Source organism: Trichoderma virens (assembly GCF_000170995.1).
Source record: "Trichoderma virens Gv29-8 chromosome Unknown TRIVIscaffold_1, whole genome shotgun sequence".
In the NCBI taxonomy this organism is placed as follows: Eukaryota; Fungi; Ascomycota; class Sordariomycetes; order Hypocreales; family Hypocreaceae; genus Trichoderma; species Trichoderma virens.
In genome coordinates this window covers 782,625-809,543 of record NW_014013748.1, presented here as the reverse complement: position 1 = coordinate 809,543, position 26,919 = coordinate 782,625, and the positions used below count along the sequence as shown (strand labels likewise).

The window sequence follows — 26,919 nt, the reverse complement described above, 5'->3', positions numbered from 1 at the left end:
ACGCGCGAAACTTACATTCGAGACGCGAATAACTTTGGCAAACAGTCTTGAGACATGGAGCAGCCTCGGCGAGCCATTGTGTTATAGCGCAGACAACTTGTTTCAAATCTGAGCATATATATCCCGTTTGAGGCCGGGAGGATTCCGAGCCGTTTCAGCCCCTAGTGGTGATTTTGAGGACACAACCTGCGGTTTGTCGCGGCATTTGGTATGCTGTTGTCGTGAGGAGGCATAACGCTGGTGCTTAGTATGCGGCCGGAGCTACTGCGCCTGGATTTTGGAGAAGAAGCTAGGACGAAAAAATAGAAGCAGAGATTTGAACTAGCTGGATAGATTTGAAGCTGTATTATGGGTTAATGCTGTAGCGAGAAATGGCATTCCCTTCAAACAGCAATCATATAATGTTTAGCCATATTCAACTTTCATACTTGACACTAAATGAACCAGGCGCCCTACAATTCTTAAAGAATACCGTCGTCTCCAAATACTATTGTCTGTCGATCTTTGTGCTCTCTCCTCCCTCGAACAGTTGGCTAGGGCACCAGTCATGGCGTGTCTCACGCGCTCCCCCTGTTGACGATGTCGCTCATACAACGCACCCGGCAACGGTGTCTCAGAGGAATCAAGCCTAATTTATTACCCTGGGGACCGAGGGTATCTTGAGCACGATGTCCTGTTGCCCTGCCATTGCAGCGGGGGCAGGCATCAATGGTCCTCTCTTTCGATATGCTGCTGCTAAGCTACAGGCCGCAGCCCAGGACAAACTTATTTCGGCTTGGGTCGTGATAATATGAGCATAGGATGATGCAATAAAGGGCCCATGAAGCAGAAGCTCCCCACCAATGCTGTCAATCTCACGAGCAAAAGGGTGTCGATGTGCGGTTTGTCGATTCCATTGCTCTCAGACATAGTGTTCCTGGATAAGATGCTTAAGCTTAGATTCAGATTGCTCATTGTGCGCGGGGCATTGCGCCAGCAGCTTTTGATCGCAGCTTTTGATTGTGTATCGCGTCGAGGTACATTGCAGGTCGGTGGCAGTCGCCCGAGATGCGACAGGGTTTACAGGCAATGGAATGGCTCTGTCACCGCGTAGGGTCTTACCCAGCCTTTCTCGTGACAGCAGGGACCGAGATATTGGGAGGGCTAAAACTACTTGATAATGCTACATACTCTGGAATGTTGCATGACTGTTTGAGTCAGTTGGAGATTGAAGGATATGGCCTCACATCCGCGAATGTTTCTCAGACGGGTAGCCATCCTTCGTTATTCTCCCAACTGAAGAGCCCACTGACGGGAACATTCCTCGGAACTTCTTCCTGTGGCGCAGAAATGCGAAAAGCAATCCTCTAACCCTTCCTATGCCTCTAGGTTGATATATTATTCCATGGGATGACCGATCTCTAGACCTTTTGTAGAAAGGCGACAACGTACACTCTTTTTTTTTCTTTTTTTTTGTCTTTAGGACTTGACAGCGCTTCTATAGGCCGTCATTGCGCTGCGACTGGTTCTCAAAGATGGCCGGCCGTCGTGCAACCGGTATCTTGTCCTGGACGGCTAAAGCGGCCGTCCTAGGTTCACTCGTTTCTGCCCCTGTGAGGGCCCACAAAGATGAGGTTGTTACTGTTGAGGTTGTCGTTACAACCTACCTTGACTTGGCTGCGTGCACCCATGCCTGCAATCCAAAGAATGTCTTCAAAACAACTCAAGAGAAGCCGTCGTATGTGACGCTTACTCTGCCGACTTGCCAATCAGAGCACGCTACCTCAACCAAACACCCTCAGTGTCCGGTCTGCGAAGGAACTGTCTTTCATTATGAGCCTACCGAAGATCCCTATGTTACCGTTACATCCATTGTCGACGGCTATGACAGGCCCTATGTCTCTACTATTCATCCTACTTGCCATGGCTGCGAGGGTACTGCTATTATTTGTGAACCCAAAACAAAGAATCCTCCAAAGCCAACTCCCACAACTTATACATGCGAAGGGGCTGGCCCCGACGACCCCAGATTTACTATTCCAGCCAGGCGCCCGGAACATCCCCCAACAGTTGTCATTGGCACACACGGCTTTACCGACCATCTCTCGACGTATACCCACCCTGGATGGGATCGTGGAGGAAAAGCTGAAACCCGGACCGTTCTCCCTACTGACCACCGCGGAAAGCCTCTGCCCAAGGCATCTCCCCTAGTGATTATCGGGAATGCAGGCGTACTGGACGGTCTGCCTCACCGCCCTCTTGTCGGTGTTGACACGGACAGAGATGGCACTTTTGACATCGACGGCGATGGAAATGGAGATATTTCTCTTTTATCTGGCAGTGTTGTAGATCTCAATGGAGACGGTAAACCTGATACTCATATCCAGCCTGACGGTGGTATTGATATTGATGGCAACGGGCTCCCAGATATCACATTGAATATTCCAGGCATTTCCATTGGAAGCCATGGGACCAAAGGCGATGGAAAGCCAAGCAACGATATCAAGCCAGTGGACAGCACCATGGGCGACGGCACCCTAAGCGATATAAAGCCAGGTACTGTAGTCGATGGTTCTGGCACTCTCGGAGCAGATGCGACAGACCAAATTGGTACTCCTCTTCTAGCTATTGTGCCTGGAACTAGTGTCGACACCAACGGCGATGGAAAAACAGACACTTTCATTTCCACTGACGGTGGCGTCGATCTTAACAGCGACGGTAAACCAGATATTACTATCGACGTGAGCGGAGGCGTTGACATTAACGGCGATACTATCCCTGACACTCTCGTCGGTGTTAGTGGTGCTGTTGATGTAAACGGGGATGGTACACCTGATATCACGGTTGGAACTCCCATTGATACCACTGTGGGTATTCAGACACCACCTCTCTTTAGCCTCCCAGTTGCGAACCTGGCTCCAGGCACCCCCGTAGATACCGATGGTGACGGTTCACCTGATCTGTTCATTGGACCTGATGGGGGCATTGACCTGAATGGCGATGGCAAGCCAGACGTCTTCGTCAAGGGTGACGGCACTGTCGATCTTGATGGTGATGGCATTCCTGATGTCATGATCGACCTGGATGGCGGCGTAGATACCGACGGTGATGGCCAGCCTAACATCAGAATTCTATATGATCACGCAGATAGTGATGGAATTTCTACAATCAACTCAATCGTCGGTGCACCAGTTGATACTGACAGCGATGGCGTACCTGATGCCACAGTGACCACAGCTGGTGTTATTCAGCGCAATGACGGTGCAAACCTAGGTCTTGTTATTGGTCTGAACGGCAATGTTGACCTTGATGGAGATGGCAAGCCAGACACGACCATTCTTCCTGGAGGCGGTATTGATCTCAACGGCGATGGTATACCCGACATCTTCATTGGTGGTCTCACTGTTGGCCTAAGTGGTAGTGGGACCTCATCTATCTCCGTCGACTCCCAGGGCAACGTGGATCTTAACGGCGATGGCAACCCCGATGTGACGCTTAACCTTAACGGCACAATTGTTTCCGGCAATGGCAGTACGTCCGTCACTCTTGGCACTGGCAATCTGTTGAGCGGCGGCTCGCATCCATTGACTTCAGGCAATCTCGGCAGCAGTTCTGGGGCTGGTTCAATTCCCTTTACTATTCCGGGTGCTGGTGTTGATCTTAACGGCGACGGCAAGGCTGATACCACCATTACCTTTGGTGGGGGCATAGACACCAATGGCGATGGGAAGCCCGACATTGTCGTCGACCTTAACGGCAATGTTGATCTGAACCTTGATGGCCTCATTGACACAGTTGTCCGTTCGGACGGTGGAATCGATACAAACGGAGATGGCAAGCCAGATATCTGGATCCTGAGAGCTATTGCACAAGTTACACCAACCACGGGATCTGTAGGAAACGGCGTTGTGGGCAATGGCGTTGTGGGCAATGGCACTACAGGACACGGAGTTGACACTCCCTTCGTTTTCTTACCTGTCGCCGGTATGGGAGTTGATCTCAACGGCGACGGCCAACCCGATGTTTATATTGGCCTTGACGGCGGCATTGATACCAATAGAGATGGCAAACCAGATCTAATCACCCTTTCCGACGGTAGGGTGGACCTAAACCTTGACGGCATAGCGGATACTCTGATCAAGCCAGATGGTGGTATCGACATCAATGGAGATGGTAAATCAGACATCTATATCCTCAAACACGTCATTGGATCTGTGATATCTGGGAATACAGTGACTGGACCCACAGGCTCTGGTGGCTCTGTCATCACTGAAGCTTTTGCGATTCTCCCAGGACTTGGCGTTGATCTTAACGGCGACGGGACGGCAGATACTACTATTGGCCTTGACGGAGGAATTGACACCAATGGAGACGGAAAATCTGACCTCAATGTTAGCCTTGATGGCAGCGTTGACTTGAACCTGGATGGCACCCCTGATGTTCATGTTGGCTCTGACGGTGGCATCGACACTAACGGAGATGGCAAACCAGATATCTACATCTTGAAGACTTTTGGAGCAAACATTCCGTTATCTCTCACCCAACCCGCTGCTGGCTATGTATTCCCAGGGCTCGGAGTTGATACCAATGGCGATGGCCTGCCGGACACCGTCATCGGCCTGGATGGTGGCATTGATACTAATGGTGATGGAAAGCCTGATATCTGGATCAAATCAAATGGAGGCATCGACATTAACGGCGATGGGAAAGCTGATATTCTGGTTGGCCCTGATGGCAGTGTTGATCTAAACGGCGACGGAAAACCTGACTTGGTTATTCTCGGATTTCTCCAGGCTATCCAAAATGCGCTCAGCGGCGTGGTCGGTGGAATCAGCATTGGTGGTAATGGCAACAGTACCTCCATTGGCGGAATTCCTCTGCTCACCATCAACGGACATCTCATCACTGGCGCTGGCGTTGACTTTAATGGAGATGGGAAGCCCGATACCACTGTTGCTCTTGGCGGAGGCATTGACACCAACGGAGACGGGAAGCCCGATATCTTCATCCTAGATGGTGGTGGGGTTGACATCAATGGAGATGGAATCGCTGATACCTCTATGCTTCCCAACGGAGACATTGACCTCAATGGAGACGGCAAACCTGACCTCACCGTTTTGATCGACGCTCTCACCTCCGGCGTTGTTGGCACAGTCACTAGCCTATTGGGTTCTCTCGGCAGCGGACTGATTTCTGTCCTCCAAGGTCTGACCATCGGTACTCCTGTTGACCTTAATGGAGACGGAATCCCTGACACTACAATTGGTCTCGGAGGCGCTATCGACACCAACTATGACAGCATTCCCGATATTATCATTGGTCCTGGTGGCCAGGTTGATATAAATGCAGATGGCATTCCTGACGTTACTATTGGCCCTGATGGAGGAATCGATACCAACGGTGATGGTATACCAGATATTTTTGTCTTGCCTGGTCTCCTCAGCGGCTCAGGCATCGGCTCTGGCGACGTGTCTGGAGGCCTCGCGCTTGGCCTCGCCCTTCAAGTTGGTATCGGCTCTCTCGTCGACCTTAATGCAGACGGAATCCCAGACACTGTAATCGGATCCAATGGCGGTATCGACATCAACGGTGATAGTATTCCGGACGTCTTTATCCTACCTGGTGGAGGGGTCGACCTGAACGGAGATGGAAAGCCTGATGTCGTTATTAGCACCGGTGGAGGCATCGACACTAATGGCGATGGCATTGATGAAATCACGATCCTTCCCGGTATCCTTGGAGGAGGTTCAATTGGTACCGGAGGACTAGGCGGCAGTCTGCTGGGAGGAGGTAATGGAACTAGCAACGGTACGAGTATCATTGGGGATGCTCTTAGTGCCGTTCTTCAAGCGACCCTTGGTCAGGCCCTTGGTGTCAATGGCACCGCCATCAGCCCCGACCTTATCGGTTCACTCATTGGAGGTGACGGAACTCCCGATCACCCCGGCCTCCTTGGCCAGCTTTTGGCAGGTGGCATTCTTGGAGACTTGACTGGGGGTAATGGAACTGATCTTCTCAGCGACCTCATTAGCGGGATCTTTGGCAACGGAACTGATCTCCTTAGTGGCCTCGGTGACCTTGTCGGTGGAGGCGATGGAACTACCGGCAATGGCACTACCTCCCCAGGCGACCTTCTTAGTGGGGTTCTTTCCCAGGCCCTCACCGAGGCTCTTGGACTCACCACCAATGTCACCGGCCTCGGACAGTTCTTACTCGGTGACGGCACAGCAAACAACACAGGCTTCCTGGGTGAATTATTGGGAATCAATGGGGCTGTCAATGATACTGCCGCTGGCAATGCGCTTAACGCTATTCTTTCCCAGGCTCTGAGTGAGGCTATTGGAGTTACCAGCAATACAACTGGCCTTGGAGCTCTACTGCCTGGAGGTAATATAATTGGCGGCATTCTCGGCCTCCTTGGTGGGCTCCTCGCCAATCAGACCATCTCCCCTGCTGATCTTCTCACTGGTGTTCTTACACAGGCTCTTGGTGAGGCTACTGGAGCTGTCAGCAACACCACCGGTCTTGGTCAACTCCTTTTAGGCGATGGAACACCCAGTAACACTGGTCTTATCGGCGCGCTCATTGGAGCTAATGGAACCAGCCTTGACTCCCTACTAGGTTCGTCTCTTGGAGGTAACGGAACCACGGCAGACCCAGGCGTCATAGGACAACTCCTCGGAGCCGACATTATTGGCCAGCTTCTTCCACCACTTAATGCAACTGGCAACAACACGGCCCTCGGCGACGCCGTTACTGCACTCCTTTCTCAAGCCCTTAACGAGACTCTTGGTCTCGCTGGATCCAACAACACTGGACTCGGAGACCTGCTTCTCGGCAATGGCACTGCCAATAACACTGGTCTGATTGGTACGATTCTCAACGGCAATGGAACTTTGGGCAGTGTAGGATTAGGTGGCCTGCTTGGTAATGGAACTCTTGGCAGCACAAACACGACGGGCAATGACACAACCGGTACTGATAACGGAGGTTTCCTTAGTCTCCCCCTTGACGCCCTCATCGGCCGTGCAGTTGATCTGAATGGCGATGGCATAGGAGACACGCTCATTGATCCTAATGGCGGCATAGATCTGAATGGAGATCTCACACCTGATATTTTTATCAAATCCATCGGGGGTATTGATGTTGTTGACCTAAGCAGCGTCGGAATACCAAACATTTCCATTCTTTCCAACGGGGGCATTGACCTGAATGGCGATGGTACCCCCGATATCTCTATTGACATTGGCCTTGGCTTCATCCCCACTGGCGGTCTAACAAATACCATTCTTGGCAGCCTACTGGGCGGACTTCTCGGCAACGGGACTACAGGCAATACCACTGTTAGTAACGGCACTGGCATTGATACCGGCTTATTGGGTAATTTGACTGATGGTACAATTGGAACACTTCTAAACGGAACAGAAGGTCTTGGCAGCTTGGGAGATTTGGGCAATGGAACTGCAGGCAATACCACTATTGATTCAGGCCTGGTAGGTAATTTGACTGATGGCACAATTGGTTCGATACTCAACGGAACACAAGGCCTTGGAGGCTTGGACAATAGCACTGGCGTTGATGCAGGGCTCCTCGGAGGTCTTCTAGGAAATGAAACGTCAGGCAATGATGGGCTGCTGGGTGGATTGCCTAGTAATAACACTTCAGGAAACGACAACGGCATCGACTCTGGCCTCTTGGGTAATTTGACTGATGGCACAATTGGAACGCTACTTAACGGAACTGAAAGTCTTGGCGGCTTGGGAGATTTGGGTAATGGTACTGCAGGCAATACCACTATTGATTCAGGCCTGGTAGGTAACTTGACTGATGGCACAACTGGATCGATTCTCAACGGAACAGAAGGTCTTGGCAGCTTGGGAGATTTGGGCAATGGAACCGCAAGCAATACTACTATCGATCAAGGCCTGGCGGGCAATTTGACTGATGGCACAATTGGATCGATTCTCAACAACACCCTTCCAGATCTTGGGAATACCCTCAATAATACGGTTGGAGTCAACGGGACCGATCTTGGAGATCTTGGAGGTGTTTTAAACAATACATCAGGCGGATTGCTCAATGGAACTGAAGGTCTCTTGAATAATACGCTCGGAGGCGACCTTGGGGGCTTGATTAATGGGACAGATTCTTTGCCTGGAGATCTTGGCAACGGAACCACTGTCGATACTGGCTCGTTGGGCGGTTTAAGTAATAGCACCGTTGGAGACGGAACACAAGGTCTTGAAGGGCTAACCAATGGCACACTTCCTGATCTGGGGTCAGCCGTCAACGGAAGTCTCTCTGATATCGGAAGCACCTTGAACAATACGATTGGGGATTTGGGCAGCAACCCCGATTTAGGAGGTCTGCTAAACAATACCACGGGGGGTTTGGTCAACGGCACTCTCCCTGATGATTTAGGCGCAAATGGCACTCTTCCTGATCTGGGGTCAATCGTCAACGGCAGTATCTCTGATATCGGAAGCACCTTGAACAATACGATCGGGGATTTGGGTAGCAGCCCCGATTTAGGAGGTCTCCTAAATAATACTCTTGGGGGATTAGTCAATGGCACTGATCTTGGGGGCACTGATCTTGGGAACACCTTAAATAATACCACGGGGGGTTTAGTCAACAGCACTCTCCCTGATAGTTCTGGAACCCTCCCTGATCTCGGAAGCACCTTGAACGGTACGATCGGGGATTTGGGCAGCAACCCCGATTTAGGAGGTCTCCTGAACAATACTCTTGGGGGATTGGCCAATAGCACTGATTCAGGAGGTTTGCTGAACGATACATTAGGCGGGTTGAATGGTACAGATCTAGGTTCAGCAAACAACGGAACACTGCCTGATTTAAGTTCAGCCTTAAATGAAACACTGCCTGATCTAGGTTCAACGGTGAACGGCACACTGCCTGATCTAGGCTCAGCGGGGAACGGCACACTGCCTGATCTAGGTTCAACGGTAAATGGCACCTTGCCTGATTTAGGTTCAGGTACCCTCCCTGATGGTTCAATTGTGAACGGCACCCTGCCTGATCTAGGCTCAGCGGTGAATGGAACACTGCCTGATCTAGGTTCAACGGTGAACGGCACCCTGCCTGATCTGGACTCAGGCAACCTCCCTGATGGTTCAATTGTGAACGGCACCTTGCCTGATTTGGGTTCAGTTGTCAACGGAACCCTACCTGATCTCGGAAGCACGGATAACGGCAGCACTCTCAATGGAACAGGTTCTCTTGTAGACGGGCTCCTCGACAATGGAACTGCAGGCAATATTACTGACACCGGCTCGTTGGGCGGTTTAAGTAATAGCACGATTGGCGATGGTACACAAGGCCTTGGGGGCTTGGCCAACGGCACGATTGGAAACTTGATCAATGGTACTGAAGGTCTGATCAACGGCACTTCCAACGGAACAGAAATACTTGGATCAGTCAACGGAACAGATTCTTTGACAGGAGATCTTGGCAATGGAACTACAGGAAATACAACGGTTGATCAAAGCTTGGGTGGTTTACTCAATAGCACGACTGGAGATCTTGGGGGGTTGGCCAACGGCACCATTGGGAGCTTGGTCAATGGTACCGATTCTGTACTAGGAGATCTTGGAAGCAACCCTAGTAACACTACGGATGGTTTATTAAGTGATGGCTTGGGTAATGGAACTGCAGGTAATACTACTGACGAACTGAGTGGTTTACCCAGTAGCACAGGCGTTGATCAAGGTGTAGGCGGCGTTCTAAACAGCACTCTTGGAGATTCAGATCTGGGAAGTATTCTGAACAACACTGCCGACGGATTGGTCAACGGAACCGGAAGTCTCCTGAATAGTACTCTTGGGGGTACAGATCTTGGAGGAGTTTTAAACAGTACTCTTGGAGGCACAGATCTAGGAAGTGATTTGAACAACACTGCGGACGGATTGGTCAACGGAACCGGAACCCCCCTGAATAGCACTCTTGAGGGTACAGATCTTGGGGATGTTTTGAACAATACACTCGGAGGCACAGAACTTGGTAGTGCTGGAGGCGTAATCGACAACACTGTAGGCGGATTATTGAATAATACCGGCCTTGCTGGTGGAAACAATGGAACTGGAACCGACACTGGATTGCTGGGAGGTTTGATTGGAACCCCCGACAATAGTACAGAAGGTGAAGGAACCGCCCCCAATTCAACCGATCTTCTCAGTGGATTGCTCGGAAGTAATGGAACCGCCGCAAATGATACCTCAACTGGATTGCTCGGAACCTCAGATAACAGCACAGAAGCCGGCATCATGGGAAACCCAGTAAACAGCACAGATAATCTTTTAAGTGGACTAGGAGATAATGGAACCGCAGCGAATGACACTGGAAATCTCCTGGGAGGGTTGCTTGGAAACTCAACCGGTACAGGAAGCACCACCGACGGAAACACGACGGGTGGCCCTGGAGAGCTTGGTCTCAATCTAACCGGTACTGTTGGAAGCACCATCGACAATACCACAGGAACTACTGGAGATCTCTCTGGACTCCTGGGGGGCGCTGGAAACAACACAAGCAATTCGACGGATGGACTCTCAGGAATCACAGGATTAGCTGGGAGTAATAGCTCAACAGGCGGCGTTGGCTCGAGTAACACTACTTCAAGCGACGACCTCCTCGGCGATCTTCTCGGCGGAGGTGGCTCTTCAACGACTGGCGGCACTGGGTCGACTAATTCAACTGGATCGGCTCCGCCGACTGGTGGCGACCTTATTGGCGCTCTTCTGAACGCAACGAGCAATCTTGTGAATTCCACCGGCACACTGCTTGGTGGTGCGGTAAATTCAACAAGTGACTTACTTTCTGGCCTTCTTAACTCAACAGCTGGTTCTGCGAATACAACAGGCAGTGCGGTGAATTCCACGGGTAACTTACTTGGCAATCTCTTAGGAGGCACGGGATCCACTGGAACTGGCGCGACCAACTCCACCAACTCCACCGGCAGTGGTCTTTTAAGTGGTTTGCTCTCTGGAGGCACAGGATCAACCGGTACTGGAACAACGAACTCGACGGGTACGAACTCGACGGGTTCAACTGGAAGCGGCGGTGGTCTTCTGACAGGCTTGTTGGGCGGAACAGGCTCTACCGGCACTGCTGGGTCTGGCACAGCCAATACCACGACAACAAACTCGACTGGAAACACTGGAACAGGTCTCCTAGGAGGGTTGGGTACAGTTGGAACAAACACCACCGGAACCGTCACAAATACCACTGGTACGACCGGAACTACTTTGGGTGGGCTTTTGGGCGGACTCTTGGGAAAGTGGATTAAGATCAAGTCGCTTCTAGTATAGTTTGGAGGAATCGTTTGATTGGGACGGAGCCGAAATAAAAGGCGAGATCGTGGAACGACAGGGACAGGATATTCAATTGCGGGCAGTACGGGTGTTTCATATTATGTGAATTATGCCCTGTATAGGGCTTACAGTTAGTTTTGATTAGTTTTTTGCTGAAGTAATTTCTTTCTACTCTTCTCGTATTTCTTCTAAACCGTTGAACTTGAAGCTATTAAGCCGTGTAAAAGAAATGGGGCGGGAAGTAGGGGTGGCACTTGGTCGCAGGCCGTCCGGCTTCGAACCTTACATGAGCCGTCATAAGGTGTAAGGCCCTTGCCTTCTTGAACAAGTGGTGATAACAGGTAAGAATTTTACTTGGAGGTATTTTATAATCTCATTCAGTCAGTACATAAGTTACTTTAAGATGAGCTAACTACTTTTGCACAAAATTTATTACATGATTACTGTCTCTTTGACGATTTCTTGGTAGCGAGTCTCGGCCTAGTTGACAATGTCTATCTTGTTGACGGCGACGATGAGCTGTTTGACATCCAGGGTGTAGGCGAGTAGACGCTAGAGGAATATAAGGATAGTAGTAGAAAACAGCGACATTAGCAGAAAATAGCGATAGTAGCAGAAAACAGCGAGAATAATAAATACATACTCTAGGAACTATATATCTATTCAAGTAACGGTGATAAAAAGATCTTTATATCTGCGTTGTTGCGACATTCGGAACTCTTAGTCGCTGTGGTGCTGGAGAGCCAAGTTGTGGTGCTGAATAATAACCCTTCCCTTTACAAATGTGTGGCAACTACTCCGTAGAGAAGAATATTGAAAAATGGGAAAAATACATGCAGACATAAGAAAACGATAAAAAAAATAAAATAAAAGGTGGTCAGCAAGTTTGTCGAGACACAATAAGAAGATTAATCTATTTGGATAGATCAAGCTGTTATGAGACTTGGTAACTTGGTAACTTGGTGCCTTCGTTGCTTCGTTGCTTCGTTGCTCGTTGCTCGTTGCTCTTGCAATTGAGTTTATTGTTACCGAATACCCAACGCAGGTTCCAACCAAATTTCAGTTGAGGCTGAAACACATACTGTCGGCAATTAATTTCGCCCGCTTAATGCTATCCAATTGTATTTTCCTTAACCCACCTGATTTACTACAACTAATTTGTGGCGACACGACCGCGATCTTCAAAACATAGATGGATAGCTGTAGCCCGTCACTTGGTTAGAGAAGACATCAATACTTCTCCATCAGTTTTTTCCTTATCCCACAAAAGTTTACCTTCTGCTAGAAGTCATCAGTAGTGGCAGTAGACCAGCAAAAAATGGGACTGGTGGCTGGTGCTCAAGCGAATTCACTAATCATGACTTTGAAGAGAGCACCTACTTCTTGTATGTCCAATACAATACAAAGCACAAAGTGAGAATTGGAATCCAGTAACCAGTTAACCAAGTGCTACTTTATCCATATCATCTGAGTTTCTCCCGTGGTCTTGCTTCGGTACCCATGATCCGCACGTACTCAGTACCACCAATGAGCCGGATATATGTACTCCAGCTACATGTAATCACCTCCGCACAACACACGCTCTCCTAATCGTCTATGGCGGAAAATATACCACTGGGAGTCTTCTTTTAGATATACCCTGAAATTTTTCGCTCAGCATTGCAGCCCCAAATCGCAGCTCATCAGACACGGCTTCTCAAGACATATCTCCAGGATCAGCTTCGGCAGACCTTAAAACCCATATATGGAGGCTAATGACTCCCATTTTACCACCAATCTTTTCGTTGATCCATCTCCTCCCCTCAAACTCTCTTCTTCAAAGTCTTGGAAGTCGACTCTCTTCTAAGATTAGGTTGCGTCTCACGTTCTCTCGAGAATCTTCTCTTCAAGGAACTATGCTTTACGATAGAATTCAGGTCAAATGCTACATCAGCGAAGTCTCCGCCGAGCTCGAGTTTTTGATCCTTAAGTTTGCCAAATACTTCTTCATTCATGATGAGCACTCTCTACCTTGGTATATAAATGTCTGGTGGGTGAAATATTGAAAGAGTAATATATCATTGATATCAACACTAGCTTTTGCCTTTATAATAGCCCATAGGCCCCAAAGAGTCAACTATTCACACCCATTGACGCCGACAATTCTTCTTAGAGGATAGCCGCCTCGGTTAATCTTACCACCAGCAGACTCTACCATGCCTGTCACACCAGAAAAACAGATTACGAGGAAGAATAATACGTCACCCGTCTCCATTAGTGATAAACTCCGCTGCAAGCACATATTCAATATGAGGACTTGGAGTTACGAAAGTTTCGAGCTTTGCGCATAAGAGTATCAGAAACAACAGCCGGAAGCATCGCAACCACTACCTCCTCTGTATTTCAGCCTACTCCGAGCCTAGCATAAAATTCGATAATAAGGTAGCCTCACACTAAAACAATAGAATGGACATCCTGGTTTCGGACCTGCTGATATCCTTATTATGCGCTCCTGCTCGCCACTCTAATCGAGAACGTCAGCAACTTTTTAAACTAAAATTGGAATTATACGTAACTACCTATTAAGCGTTCACTCAAGAGCCCTTTACCAAAGAACTTTCATCGCCGCTGTAGTTCTTGGAGAAAGAGGATCTCAGCTGATTTGTATATGCTAGAGAGTACGTCTAACAGTGGAACATACTATCTACGTATGTACATCACAATCTCCCCCCCCCCCCCCCCCCCCCCCCCTCCCCCATAATGCTCAAGGTTGTCGGAAGAGGCCGGCACTGCGGCTCTACAAGACGAGCGACTGCTTAGATAGGAAGCAGATGAAGAAGCTGGTCATGGCCGCGCAACTAGTCTACGAGCAATCAGTGAGAACCTTAGCTAGCGAGCTCTTCTCTGACTCTATTCTGCAGGAGCTCAAGCGAACACTGATTCCCCCTATCTGATTCTGAAGGTACTTCGAGTTCGACCACTTATTAAGGTACCTACCTATACTGGCTCCAAGCTATTCCTACCTGGCACTTAACAACCTGCCCCATTACCAGCTGGCAGCTGTCAATCACATTTGCCTGACCAAATTCTGAGGGTACCTAGAGCTCGACCAGTTATTATACTGGCTCTAAAGTACATATTCTACCTGGCAGTCAACAAGCTTCTCTCTCTTTGCCAGCTGGCAGCTGTTTATCACATTTACCTCAACCTCTATGCACTGCACACGTGATCCCTGCGCACGATGTCAAATTCTCTCTCTTTCTCTCTCTCTGTTCTTTCTTCTTCTTTTTCTTCTCAGAAAATCTCACCGGCATGACCTCAGTACCATAAGTATGCTATCCTTCTAACGTTTGTGAACACATGAACATGAAACCATCACTACAAAGCCCTGATCGTGTTACTGACGAGTTGCAACAGGTTTTACGTTGTCTCCAACTTCGAAAACGCCAACCTCTACGCCATCCAAGAAGAACATAGCCCGCCGCCTCTGTATTCATTTTCTCCAAAGAAAACGATGCAATGTAAGTTTGAGCATGCTACCACGGCGCTCCTGCGTTTATTTATCGGCAACTGACTTTACAATCTTTAGCTGAGATTGATCAACTGAAGGCCGTAGTAGCCGATCTGCGGCAGCAAATCCAGCAATTGCAGCAGCAAACGCAGCATCAGCAGCGCCAAATACAACAGATTGTACATCAGCAGAATGCCGCTGCCGCTGCCATGACTACCGCCACCACCGCCGTCGCCGTCTCTTCCTCCTCCTCCTCCTCCTACACCACTGCCGCTACCAACGTAAAAAAATGTTTTACCTGTGGTCGAGAAGACCATAAAAAAAAGGAATGCCCCAATCGGAAGAGGCCCAAGTCTGGGGCTAACAACAACAACAAAGGGCGTTATCAACCTTATTGAGTGTGGTACCACTATTCATATTGCTCTGTCGACATTCGGGAGCGACAAGTTTTATGTCACTATAAGACGCGAATTTCAATGTAATAATAAAGTACATATTTAGTAAATAATAATAATATAAACCGGCTTCTCCTCATTACCAGCTAACAGCTGTCACACTTACTTCACCCTCTCTTGGACCCGCCACATGATTTCTACGTACCATAACAAATTATATCTCTTTCATTTTTCCCTATTCTTTTTGTTGAACTGTTTCCTTCTCAACAAACTTCCTCATTGTAAGCTCTCTTCCTAGGATTTGTGTTTCCCTTGTATCGCGTGACGCCCTCCAACGGACAATACCGCAATTGCATTATGGATGCGGATGAAGTTTCAGAGCAACATTCGAGAATTCAACTTGTTGAAGATGGGTCTGCAGTTTTCGCTTGGGCTTATCTGATGGGCAGTCCATGGCTTGAGCTCCCGTAGACAGTATAGCTCACTGGCGATGGTTCTCGCTGGTCAGTGTTCTCACTGTTTGTGCATAGACCAGTTGGCTAGCCGTGATCAGCTTGCTCGTCTTCTTCTTCTCTACACCGTCGCTACATGTAGTCTTCCAGAGCCATGGTGCCACCTCCTTGAACACTCTCGGGGGATTTTGATGTTCGTAGACATATTGTACTATAGGGAGTAGTCTCTGGTTAGCCAAGCGGTTGAGGTTCTTCTTTTTGCTCGAAAGTCACAGCGGCTAGAAAGAGGTTTCCTGGCAAAGAGGCAGAAGAATGGCAACACCTTAAACAACAAAACTACAAGACAAGTCAAGCGCCGAGAGAACATACGTATTAGCCCGCCACCTTGTTCGGCCATTTTGTCCCGTTCCCTCCTCCTGAATTGCCTGATATTCATTCTGAAATTAACCCACAAAAGCTTTTCCTTGAGGATTCTGAGATCATTGCCGGAGGAGCATCTTCGATCATTTGCATCTCTTTGATATCACACACACCTGACACACAGTAATAGAGAACTGCATGTTAAACACTAATACAATAACAGCGTAGTCGGAACAAACACCACAGGGACTGTCAAGCCCACAGCTAGAACTAGCCTAGGCAGTCTCGATTTGGTGGTTTGTTAGCTAAGTGGATTTGTTGCCCTGAATATATTGAGTACGTTGGCATGATGGAGGGAGCAGGAAAAGGGAATAAAAAGATTGTATGAATAATGCCATTCTGGTTTGATGATGTGGAAAGGAGACGGGGTTTTGGTTTACTTTTCTGTCTTGGCGCTTTGTAATACAGATGTTTAAATAGGTTTTCTCAGTTGAATTTCATTTTCCATTAAGCTGTGTACGATCCATATTACATCTGGCGACTTTCCAGAACTTATGCTAAATAGGCTGTAACCATTTCATTAAGTAGAAACTACCTTGGGTATCACGCTGTCACATCTCTTCTCCAACATCTTCACTACCAGGACCAACGGCACTCTTTTGTTCTATGTACAAACGAATTAATCGGCTCTCTAAATCTCTTGAACTGGTTGATTGCTCTTAAAGCGCTGCCTTTCCGCGTGATTCGAACGGCAGGAAAAGGGTAAGAACGCCGGCGGCAATAAACAAAGCACCGCTGGTATAGACTGGCGCGGACGTCTCGAGGTTGGCAAACATGGCGATAATAGGCTATAGTTTCCAAACAGTTAGACACATTCATACAAAGATTCACAATTAGATGAGAAGATGTAGAGACACGTACAGCCATAATGCCGAAAATTCGGTTAGCAGTAGCAGCGATGGCGTTGCCGGTACCACGCTGGGGAGTTGGAAAGATCTCAGGGGTGTATCCATACAACACAGCATACATGACATTGCTGCAGAAGTTGTAGGCGCAGTTCCAGCCGAGAAGCGATTCGCTGCTCTTGGCAGTCGTGCTACAGTACAGGAAGACACCTGTCAGAGCGGAAGAAAGAGCGAGTGTTCCCTTGCGGCCAACCCGAGGGAGCTCGACAAGTAAACCTCCAATCAGAGCTCCGGGAACACCGAGCACAGCAATGATCAGACTATTGCGGTATGTGAGATAAGTGCTTCCATCGCCAAAATCGACACCCTTGTTTGCCTGAATAAACGGCAGAAAAGCGTTGTAAAGGGGGAAGCCGAGGCCAATTAGAGCCCAAATAGCAGAGATGAGACTAGTCGACAGGCCAAGCTTGAAATTTGAGAACAAAGCTTTGATATGCTTGGTGTCAATCTGTTCAACCAAGTGCCTCTTGACAGCGGTAGAGATATCTGCCTGGAACACGTAGCCTTCGGGTTCGCAAGCCTTTAGTTCTTCGATTGTCAGTGAGCTCGTCTTGCCATTGCGTTTGGCAACCTCATGAACAACTCGGACAGCCTCTTCATCCAGGCCCTTGCCCATGAGGTACTTGGGCGACTCGTAAAGGGAGAAAGCCAAGAATCTAGCCAAGAACATGAGAAGCGTGATTCCACCCATAGTAATCAGAAGGTATCGCCAACCCATATTGTTCTGCTTAAGACATGGCTTCTCGTCCTGAGCACAAGTCAAGTTGCCCAGGAGAGGCCAAGCAATCAAAGTGGCAACGACTTGAGCAATGGCCCAGTCGATAGACAGGATAGTCAAAAGGTACTGGTGAGTCGCGGGCAAAAATTCAAGAAAGATGGCCGAGTCGACGGGGAGATTGCCACCAACACCAAAGGACCAGAAGCAGTCAAAGATACCAATGGCAGCAAAGTTGGGAGCTCCAGCAGCCACCATTCCCCAGAGGGCTGTCAAGCCGAGGGTAAAGTTGAAGGCGATTTTCCGACCGAAGATGTCGCACCCAAAGCCCCAGAAGACAGCACCAGCCAAAAGACCAATGTTCTGAGCAAGAGTTAAGAGCGGTGCGCGGTGGGGGGTAAACTCGTTGTTGACGGGCGTGAAGATGAGAGATGTGACAATTGGCCAAAGATTATCGGAAGCCCAGCCAAATCCGACAACGGCGAAGAGCTGCCATTGATACCATCCCATGCCAATGTCTTGAATCTGGACGAGCGTATGTGTTAATTAATCTGACGAGCACGGCACAATTTTGGCATGGGTTTGGCAATGGATATGAGAGCCAATTAGAATACGAGCTTGAGACTTACAGCACGGTTCAGGACTTTGGCCTTTGCCTCGTATACAGGATCGAGCGCACCCTTGGGAATGACGTCTTCATCACTGCCGGTGGAAATGCTTTGAGTCTCGACAGGATCACGGGCTGGCGCCGCCTTGCCATCGTCTGACGGAGTACCCATTGCAGCGATTACAGAGGAAAGCAATTATATCAAGAGACAGTCTGCAGGTAGGCTCAACACAATGGCTGCTCGCAACTTCTCCAGAAGCAGGGCTGAAAAGAGGCGGAAGAAGAAGAAGAAAAGAAGAGTCGCTGCACGGATAGATCCTTCGGCTTATCGCCTCGCTGCAGAAAACGCGGGACGGCCTTCATTATGTACGCGGCCAAGGCGTTGTTCAATGCAACCTTAGCACACGACCTCAAGATGGTGCTACCAGCTGATGCTGCATGACGCTAGGAATCTATCACCATTGCGGCTACGCGCACGCCGCGGTTCCACGGGCGGAAAGTCTTTTTTTCACATCCACCTTTTCTGTCAAGGGCGCGGCCTTGATCGTGTGCTGGTATCGTAATATCAAGCATCTATGTCCGTAGCCTGCAGTGACTCCGTACAAGCAGAGGCTAAGAGGTAGCTGAACTGGGATAAGAGCTGTGTAGTGACGATGGCGCAATATCTCGCAGCTTTTGGTGATCGGCCTTGCACGAATCACGATTGAGATGCGGCACAGGGACCACCAGAAAAGCGATGGGCTGTCGACAGGGCTGTTGGACGACTCACAAGGCCTGATTGACAGGATCGGCATCACTCACGGTGGCTTGCTGGAGAGTTGGAGGCGACGCATCGGCCAGGCCGTGCTCGAAGCAAGGATCAATGGCGGCGGGTTTTGGTGTGATGTGAGAACATGAGATGTATGGCTCACAGACTGAGCCTCAGGAAGACATGCTCCGTAGACTCAAAGAATGCACTGCTAATACGAAAGAGTAAACTTGGCGTCGGCTGGATACATGTGCTTGGTAGATAGGTAGGTAGATACTGCCAGAAACCTCAGCATGTACAGATCTTATGACCGCTACTCGACTCAACGCAACGTCGCTGGCATCATCACAAGTAGACTTGGCCGTGGTAGTACAAGCAGAGGGCGTGGGATCTTAACAGGCAGCATAATTCCGCCTGGTGCAGATCTCCAGGGCCCGAACCAGTCCAGAATCTTACAGGTACATACGGCATAATATCAAGAAGCCGTGCGCCCTGATTCCTCATTTACCGTTGCTGGGCTTGCTTCTGCCTTCCTCTCCGGTTCAAACATCCGTTCTTTTCTCTTTTTTCTTATTGTCTTCATCTCCCATCTTACGTACCCAGAAACTCCATAAATGCGCTACCTAGACGAGGATTCAATTGCGTCACCGAAGCCTAGACCAGCCCAAGGCTACCTCACCAGGATTATCGCCATAGGCCGACAGGGATGAGTTGTTCCAAGCTTCTCTTTCCAACTATTGCTGCCTCTCCAAGCAGCATCAGTAGTATTAGATGAGTCACCGAAACTGGCCAAAGGCAGATGGGAATGGAAATAGCAATGGTGGCGTTGTGGCTACTGGGCCGGTGTCCTCTTGGCTGCCGTTTGGTGACCGGATTTGGCCATGATTCAAGCCGATTCGATATATTTTCTGTTGGTAGGTATTTTTGCTCACGTCACCAATAGCGTCTCGCCCAATTGGATATTGTCATCCTATGCTATACAAATGGTAGTGTTGTTCACATCCGGAGAGGTGGATACACACCAGGAGCAATATCAATGGATCCCACTCAAGAAATGGATTGGTGTGGAATGCATCCGGACCAGCTCCACCAGTCAGTCTTGAATTTAGTGTTGCAAGTACTCGTTCCCTGTAGATACGAGTATCAGCAATTCATCACTCGCGGCAATCAGCTCATGGACGGGCACCATGGTCCTGGAGTTTGGAGGTAGCAACAAGAAAACAACGCCACTATCATACGTGCCAGCCCCTTGAGCCCTGCTCAACTCATCCCACGACAATACATTGTAGAGACAATGAAAGTCTATTGTACGATAGGTAGACTAATGCTTTTCTATACCAGTGTACTTTCCTATACATACATATGCTGACGGCCTGTCGTCGCTGCTGCATTCCTCTCCGCTAGATGTAGATCCACTGTCGCTTTGATAGCCTAGTGCATCACGCAATTGCGATTCGATGACTTACACTGTATTGTAATGCCCTGATATGCTTCAGAGATCGTACAATTAGATGCCATAGGCTGAGGCATATACATGTCGAAGAAGAGTTGCGTGCAGACCGACTACCCGCGGTAAACATGAGAGAAACTGGGGCATAAGCTCAATATAAGATAAAGGGCATGATGAAGGTACTTTGCTTACAGGATATAGCGGCATGCATATCCATGTTGCATTTGCTTTCCACCCCATTATAGTTTACCCCTTTTAGTGTTAACAGCAGGTATTCATTGGTGGAATTTCGTTCGTTGACTTCTTCAAGTTCGAATTGGTTGTGTACACTTATCAAGGGACTGTATATATGCTGCCCGCCTTGGACCGTATTATATCTTTCTTATTAGATGTACTATTACCTAAAATAGAGAAATCAAAGCGTTTCTCATATAAATATTCATGTCACCCCCCATTAGCAGACCGATACCCCCTCTTTCTAGTCCAACTCCAAGAGAACTTCGCGGCTAACAGACGATCCGGCCAGTCCTCCAGTAGGCAGCCTCACACCAAATCCAATACCTCCATCACCCCTCCTCTCAAGCCCTTCACTCTTCTTGCCCATATCCCGCACTTTATGGCCCTGCCCCGAGATCTTGATCGAGTACGAAGCCACAGTGAGTTTCTGTGTGGGATCGGCCAACGTGACAACAAGGCGCATGCTCTTCTTATCCTTGCACTGCGCACTGATAAGATACACCGCCGGCTGGTCAGACTTAAAGGTCAGCGTGCCAGCTTTGGACCATCCGAGCGCCTTCAAGTCCAGCGCAACAGACTTATCGCCGCCGGGCCAAAAGGCGAGACTCGCTCTGTCTTTGCCGTAGATGCCCGAGATGCCCTTCTTGGTGATGGGATTCCAGGTAGGCTTTTCGAGTTCCTTGTTTAGCTTCTTGGATGAAATGCCGGGGAAGTAGCCATATGTAAACTGGCTGCCCTTGATTGTGGTATACGCGGAGAAGATGTCGACGGTCTTGACACCCTGAGTCGAAGTCGAAATCTCTGACCAGTTGCCGCTTCGCTTACCCACAGATAGGGTCAGCTGGAAAGGTGTGTCGTAGGAGAGGTAGCCATTGTTTGCGTAGTACAGAGTGTCTGAGGTGAGGTGTTGTTCGCCTGCTTGGGAGACTGGGCCGGTCTTGAGGAGTGCCTTTGTTGGCTCCGCGGCGCGGTTATCCAGCACTGTTATGACAGCAGCATCTCCAGCAGTGGCATTCTTCTTGATATCAGTGGTAATGACAATAACACCCTCGTCAACATAGAACCAAGACTTTCGGTAGGAAAGATTCTGGGTCAAAGGATCGAGGTAGTCTTCAACGGCAGCACCAAACTTGCCGTCACTCACGACGCCAACAAAGTCCTTCAGGCCATCGTACTTCACCTGGGAGGCCTGGAGCTTGGGCTGGTTGAGCAGAGTAGTCGTTCCCGGCACAAGGTTCCAATCCCACGCTGCCATGATGTCTTTGTACTCATTGCCCTGGACGTAGGAGTACAGAGTGCCCTGGCCCATGTGGTACGCATAAGGGTTAGCTCCATTGACACTCTCTGAGTTGGAAGATCTGGTTGATATCATCTTGTTTGTGAGGATGTAACCAGGCCGGCGGTGAACCATGTAGTCGCTTGCCCAGAAGCCCTTATTGCCAGTGAGCTTCTCGGTTCCGTTGGAAAGAAGTCTGCGAATCGTGTCGTTGACGGCGTATGGTCCTGTAAAATCAGCCACCGCGTTTGCAAGCTTTGAGACGTTGAAGTTGATATCTGCGCTGGCTTGCAAGTCAACGGTAGGGAAAGAAACAAAGCGACCGATGGCATTCTACAAAGATCTAGGGGTTAGCCTTGGGCTTTTCCATTTTGATGAAGGGGCAAAAGAATGCTTACAAAGTCCCAGTGCTCGGTTCTAGTTTGAGAGTCTGTGTAGATCATCCATTCATCGCCTTTGATGTAAGTGGACATGGCCTCTCGGGTGTTATCGTCGGCAGCAAATGAGGTTCCAATGGCCTCGCCTTCAAGCTGAATAAATGCATTCAACTGTACATCATGTCAGCACGAAATACAAGGTCAAGGTATTGGGAAGAAGTTAAATCTCACCAGATCCTTGCCATAGTTGCCGTTGTACAAGAGACCGTCATGCTGAAGGAATGTGCCATCACGATGGATGCCATCTACTCCAGCATCATCGATAAACTACCCCTCAGTTAGCCCAATCCTGCTATCCAACAGTACAAGTGAGACAACTCACAGTCATCACAGACATGGCTCTAGTCATAGAATCCGCCAAAATGGTGCTATTATCGGTGAAAAGGGCCAGTGTGACCGAGTTTTGCATAACCAAAACCATCTATGTAACAAAATGATCAGCGTCGAATACAAATTAGCGAAGAGGACTCAATTTTGGGCTTACGTTGGCTCCAGTCATGCGGCCGCCGGTACCATAGGTACCATCTCGGAGAGCGTACGCTCGATAGGGGATACGCTCACAGCCAGCGCGTTGTGTTTCGGTAAGATTCGCATCTTTGACGAGAAGACACGCCGTCGAGCACAGCTGAGGAATCAAAATTGCTTGATCATACCAGTTCTATTGCTTGTGTCAGCGAAAAGCTCATGAGACTACCGGGTTCAGTGGTAGAAACGTACGGTATTCCACAGACCAGGCGTATTGCAAGGGCAACCTTTTGACCTGGGTTCATCATTAGTTCCTCTGTGCGAGAGCAACAGCAAATAACCACCTTCACAATACTCACGCGTCACCTCCGTTTCCCATGCAGTCATCTGGAGTATAGTCATTGCTAAACCAATAGTCCAAGCCCTTCTGAACCGCCGCAAGAAGCTTCGGATCCTTGGCCCAACTACTCGACACGGCAGGATTAACACCACTCCACGCAGCTCCAAAAGTAATCAGCCTATTCCAATGCTCCTGGATTGGCCAGTTGGCACGTTCTTCAAAAGCACACCCGTCAGCACGTTTTTCCAAAAAGCAGTATAGGGCAGCTATTCGCTAGCTGTCAGCAAGACGCGGCGCGGTCTTTCACTTACGCGCAGGACATCCCGAGAGGTAGTTTACATCGGACCAAGTGCCATCTGCCTTTTGAGAAGACAGCCACGTATCGATTTTGGCAAACCATGTAGGATCAGGGAACTGGGCCAGATCCGCCGTCCTCCTCTTAGCAAAGAGCGCGAGATCATCTGAAGAAGCGGCCTGCGCAACGCCGGCCGTTGCAGCCACGAAGCTCACCAAAGAATTGAGCTTCATGTTGCCTGGAGTCAATTGCCAGGACTCTAATTCAAGCAGCTAGGGACAGGAGTAGCCTCTCAACGATGAAGCACAAGACCGATTGACGCTGTGCCTACTCCTCAAATTCACTTTTTCGCAAGGGGTATTTCCTTATTATATCTATAGAAATAAAAGGAGACTCCTTCCTAACGCGACTATAAGCTGACAGGAAGTCGGCCGTCTTATTGGCGGACAAAATGCTACCTTTGCATGATTGGCGGATATTTTCAAATCATCCCGAACTCCTCAAAGTCCGGGGTAAAATATGGAGAAGGTTGAAGACTATGCTTAACGGCTGAAAGCAGCATTTCCCCCACACATTCAGCAAATATCATCCAGCCAAGGAGTCGGGAACTGCACTAATTGCAGCTTAACAAGATCCAAGGACTAACTAATGAATTAACCATTGAATGAGGATTAAGCAATGTCATAACGTTACGCGGTTGGGGCTTCGGGAACATTTAGCTTCTGACAATCAGCTCCGCGAGGAAATTCTACACCAATTAGACGTCGATGAGTCTCGGCAAGAATACTAATTAATCATCCCATCCAGGATACATAGTTGACATACTCAGCCCCGTCCCCCGCGAAGAAATCCTATGTACAAGGTCGACGCGACTCCATTACACGCCCAGCTGTAGCTGAGCTGAACCGTCACTAGTTTTGTTTTGAAACGAGGCAAAGCTGGCATCCATGGTCATCAATATTGGCTACCTAGGTACGCTGCTTCATTTTTGTACAAGGTACACAGGGCCAAGCCAGCAATAGCAACATGCAGCTTCCTCTCTGGTACTAGACTAGTCCGCAGCTATTGAAGTTAGACGCTTGAAATGGGGCAAGATCCAAGGTCTCGCTTCTTCGGCACGGCCTCAATAGAGATGTCAAAGTCGAATATGTCCATGGGAATTCCCAATGTTGTGCAAACATTGGGAATGTCTACAATGCCAGCGATTGCGCCTTTGATGGGGGCGCACGATAGGAGAAGATAGATCTGCTCTCCAGAGTACCCTGACACCCAAACCGGGGAGGTTAGCTACAGGCTCTACATGGACAAACAAAGCACCCAAAAGATCTGCTCAATGACGTACCGAACTGCTTGAGATACTCGATCGCGCGGAGGCAAGCCTGCCGGTAAGCCACCGTTGCATCCATAAAGTGTTGCTTGCCATTCTCATCGACTGAGAAGCCTTCAAACGTAAGGTACCGACCAGGGCCAAAATGGGGGGCTACATCGCCCGGCCGGAAAACGGGGCTCTTGATAGCTCGCGATTGGACGCCATTCTTGATGAGGTCGAACTTGATGGTGATGACTCCAGCGATTTCAATCGCACCGCAAAAGCTAATCTCTCCGTCACCTTGGCTGAAATGGAGGTCACCGACTGAAAAGCTGGCGCCAGGGACGTGGACCGGAAGGTATGTCGTCGATCCTCTCGAGATGTTGTTGATGTCCACTTTTCGAATTGTCAGAATACATTACGCATACTGTGCTATTCTCCCCCAAGTGACATACCATTTCCTCCGTGCTCTGGCCGTCCAGGAATGGTCCTTGCTCCTTCGCGAGCAATCTTCATTTTGAGATCCCCAGTGGCTTGGCCGGCGTGCGCATTCATCACAATCGGTGGCTGTGCAACTGTCTTGTTGGGATGGCTATGGACGCAGGCCGAGATGAGATCAGATTCGCGACGGTTCCATTCGAATAAAACTTCCCTTGACGGGGCACACCCAAGGATACCCGGGTGAACCAGGCCGGCGAATCGCACTCCGGGAATGTGTCTGCTGGTGCAATATATGCCATCAAAGTCCCAGATCGCCTTGGCAGCCTTTGGGTAGTGTTCTTCAAGAAAACCGCCGCCATTTTGGCGATCAAAGATGCCCGTGAATCCCCATGGTGAGTGATCGAATGGCTGGACATCCGTAATGTTTACAACCAAGAGGTCGCCTGGCTCAGCGCCTTTGATCTCGAATGGACCGGTCAAGTAATGGATCTTGGTTAGATCCACGGTGCGCACATCCTCAGCACTGTCATTATTCCCGATCTGACCGCCGGTCCAATCGACACATTCAATCTTGACAGTCTCTCCAGGTTCGATGGTGCCAATTGTAGGAACTACGTAGTGGTGAATCAGCCTCAGAATTCCTGCCATCAGATAGGCAGCGCCGACTCACTATCGGGATGCCATCGGTTATGCAAGGCTGGTTGCTCTGCAGCTGGAATATCCAGAGAGACGGTTTGCGCAGTTCGGATCTTGCCGGGCATGGTGTTTTCAGCTGTTTTGCAACACTTGAGAAGCACTGAATGGTCTGCCTCAATAATTGGTTGCAACCTGTAGCAGATATATGTGCAGAACTCTGGTAGATGCTGCAATGCAACGCTCCAATTGCAGGTAAGGACTGCCCGCTTATAACCGGGTGGCTGAATGAGTGTGTGTGCATGCCATGCATGATGATCATCAGGCGTTTCGAGGAAATCGGCTTCGTCTCTACGAAGCATCACGGAACAGATTCCAAATACTAATCCCCTGTCGTGATAAGTGATCACCCCGCCTCTTCAGCATTGGCATATCGGCCTTCCTCTTGATAATAGATAGCGAATATCAGGATTCCTCTCGGATGTCCATCGGGATGTTCCTCGTGTTGGGAGATGCTGATGCACTTAATTGGCCCTTATCGGGGACTAAGACTCGAGATGGAGGGCGCCATGATAGCCTTTTTCGGATCTCCGGTGCTCGCAAGGGAAGTTGGTGCTGCCTTGTATGCCAATCACAAGAGCTTCTCCGCATTCTGGATCGCGGGGAAGGATAAATGGTGGTGGTGAGGTGGCTGTTGGCGGTTGATGTCGAGAGTACGCCACGGTGATATCGACACTGTGAAGAGGGGTTATCGCCGGCGGTTGTTGCATACCGGGGATGAGATAAAGACAGTGTTTCTACAGTATGTCTACAGGAGCTGCCAAATCGGGAAGCGATGCTATCGCGGTCGCACTCGAAGCCGCCATGGCCGCATCTTGCCGCATACAAGGGACTGATCCGATAGCAGATAAGGATGGAATGACACCCGAATATCCCAATCTCCCCAAAGAAGCAGCACAAGATCGGCCTCAGAGAAGGGCTGCCAAGGGAAGATTCGT

General features: G+C 49.3%; 6 protein-coding genes across 6 annotated transcripts; 3 read left to right on the top strand and 3 right to left on the bottom strand.

Annotated features, from left to right (window-relative positions):
- Positions 1–1,514: 1,514 nt before the first annotated feature.
- On the top strand, positions 1,515–11,855 carry TRIVIDRAFT_217588 (uncharacterized protein; the record flags this gene model as incomplete). Its single annotated transcript, XM_014105724.1, has 2 exons — positions 1,515–11,223; positions 11,776–11,855. The coding sequence occupies 2 exons, from the start codon at positions 1,515–1,517 to the stop codon at positions 11,853–11,855; spliced, it is 9,789 nt and encodes a 3,262-aa protein (XP_013961199.1).
- A 1,346-nt stretch (positions 11,856–13,201) lies between these two features.
- TRIVIDRAFT_217587 (uncharacterized protein) lies at positions 13,202–15,835 on the top strand (the record flags this gene model as incomplete). Its single annotated transcript, XM_014105723.1, has 4 exons — positions 13,202–13,320; positions 14,703–14,806; positions 14,875–15,077; positions 15,722–15,835. 4 exons carry the CDS (start codon positions 13,202–13,204, stop codon positions 15,833–15,835), a joined length of 540 nt encoding a protein of 179 aa, XP_013961198.1.
- Positions 15,836–16,722: 887 nt separating this feature from the next.
- Positions 16,723–18,462, bottom strand: TRIVIDRAFT_62772 (uncharacterized protein; the record flags this gene model as incomplete). Its single annotated transcript, XM_014105722.1, has 3 exons — positions 16,723–16,851; positions 16,925–18,208; positions 18,313–18,462. The coding sequence occupies 3 exons, from the start codon at positions 18,460–18,462 to the stop codon at positions 16,723–16,725; spliced, it is 1,563 nt and encodes a 520-aa protein (XP_013961197.1).
- Positions 18,463–19,855: 1,393 nt separating this feature from the next.
- TRIVIDRAFT_62771 (uncharacterized protein) lies at positions 19,856–20,291 on the top strand (the record flags this gene model as incomplete). Its single annotated transcript, XM_014105721.1, has 3 exons — positions 19,856–19,952; positions 20,029–20,130; positions 20,173–20,291. 3 exons carry the CDS (start codon positions 19,856–19,858, stop codon positions 20,289–20,291), a joined length of 318 nt encoding a protein of 105 aa, XP_013961196.1.
- A 675-nt stretch (positions 20,292–20,966) lies between these two features.
- TRIVIDRAFT_62770 (polysaccharide lyase family 8 protein) lies at positions 20,967–23,771 on the bottom strand (the record flags this gene model as incomplete). The annotated part of the gene is made up of 8 exons (XM_014106230.1): positions 20,967–22,334; positions 22,400–22,549; positions 22,610–22,705; positions 22,761–22,859; positions 22,923–23,096; positions 23,156–23,198; positions 23,263–23,458; positions 23,555–23,771. The coding sequence occupies 8 exons, from the start codon at positions 23,769–23,771 to the stop codon at positions 20,967–20,969; spliced, it is 2,343 nt and encodes a 780-aa protein (XP_013961705.1).
- Positions 23,772–24,609: 838 nt separating this feature from the next.
- On the bottom strand, positions 24,610–26,049 carry TRIVIDRAFT_141245 (uncharacterized protein; the record flags this gene model as incomplete). Its single annotated transcript, XM_014105720.1, has 4 exons — positions 24,610–24,800; positions 24,881–25,243; positions 25,303–25,869; positions 25,959–26,049. The coding sequence occupies 4 exons, from the start codon at positions 26,047–26,049 to the stop codon at positions 24,610–24,612; spliced, it is 1,212 nt and encodes a 403-aa protein (XP_013961195.1).
- Positions 26,050–26,919: the final 870 nt, after the last annotated feature.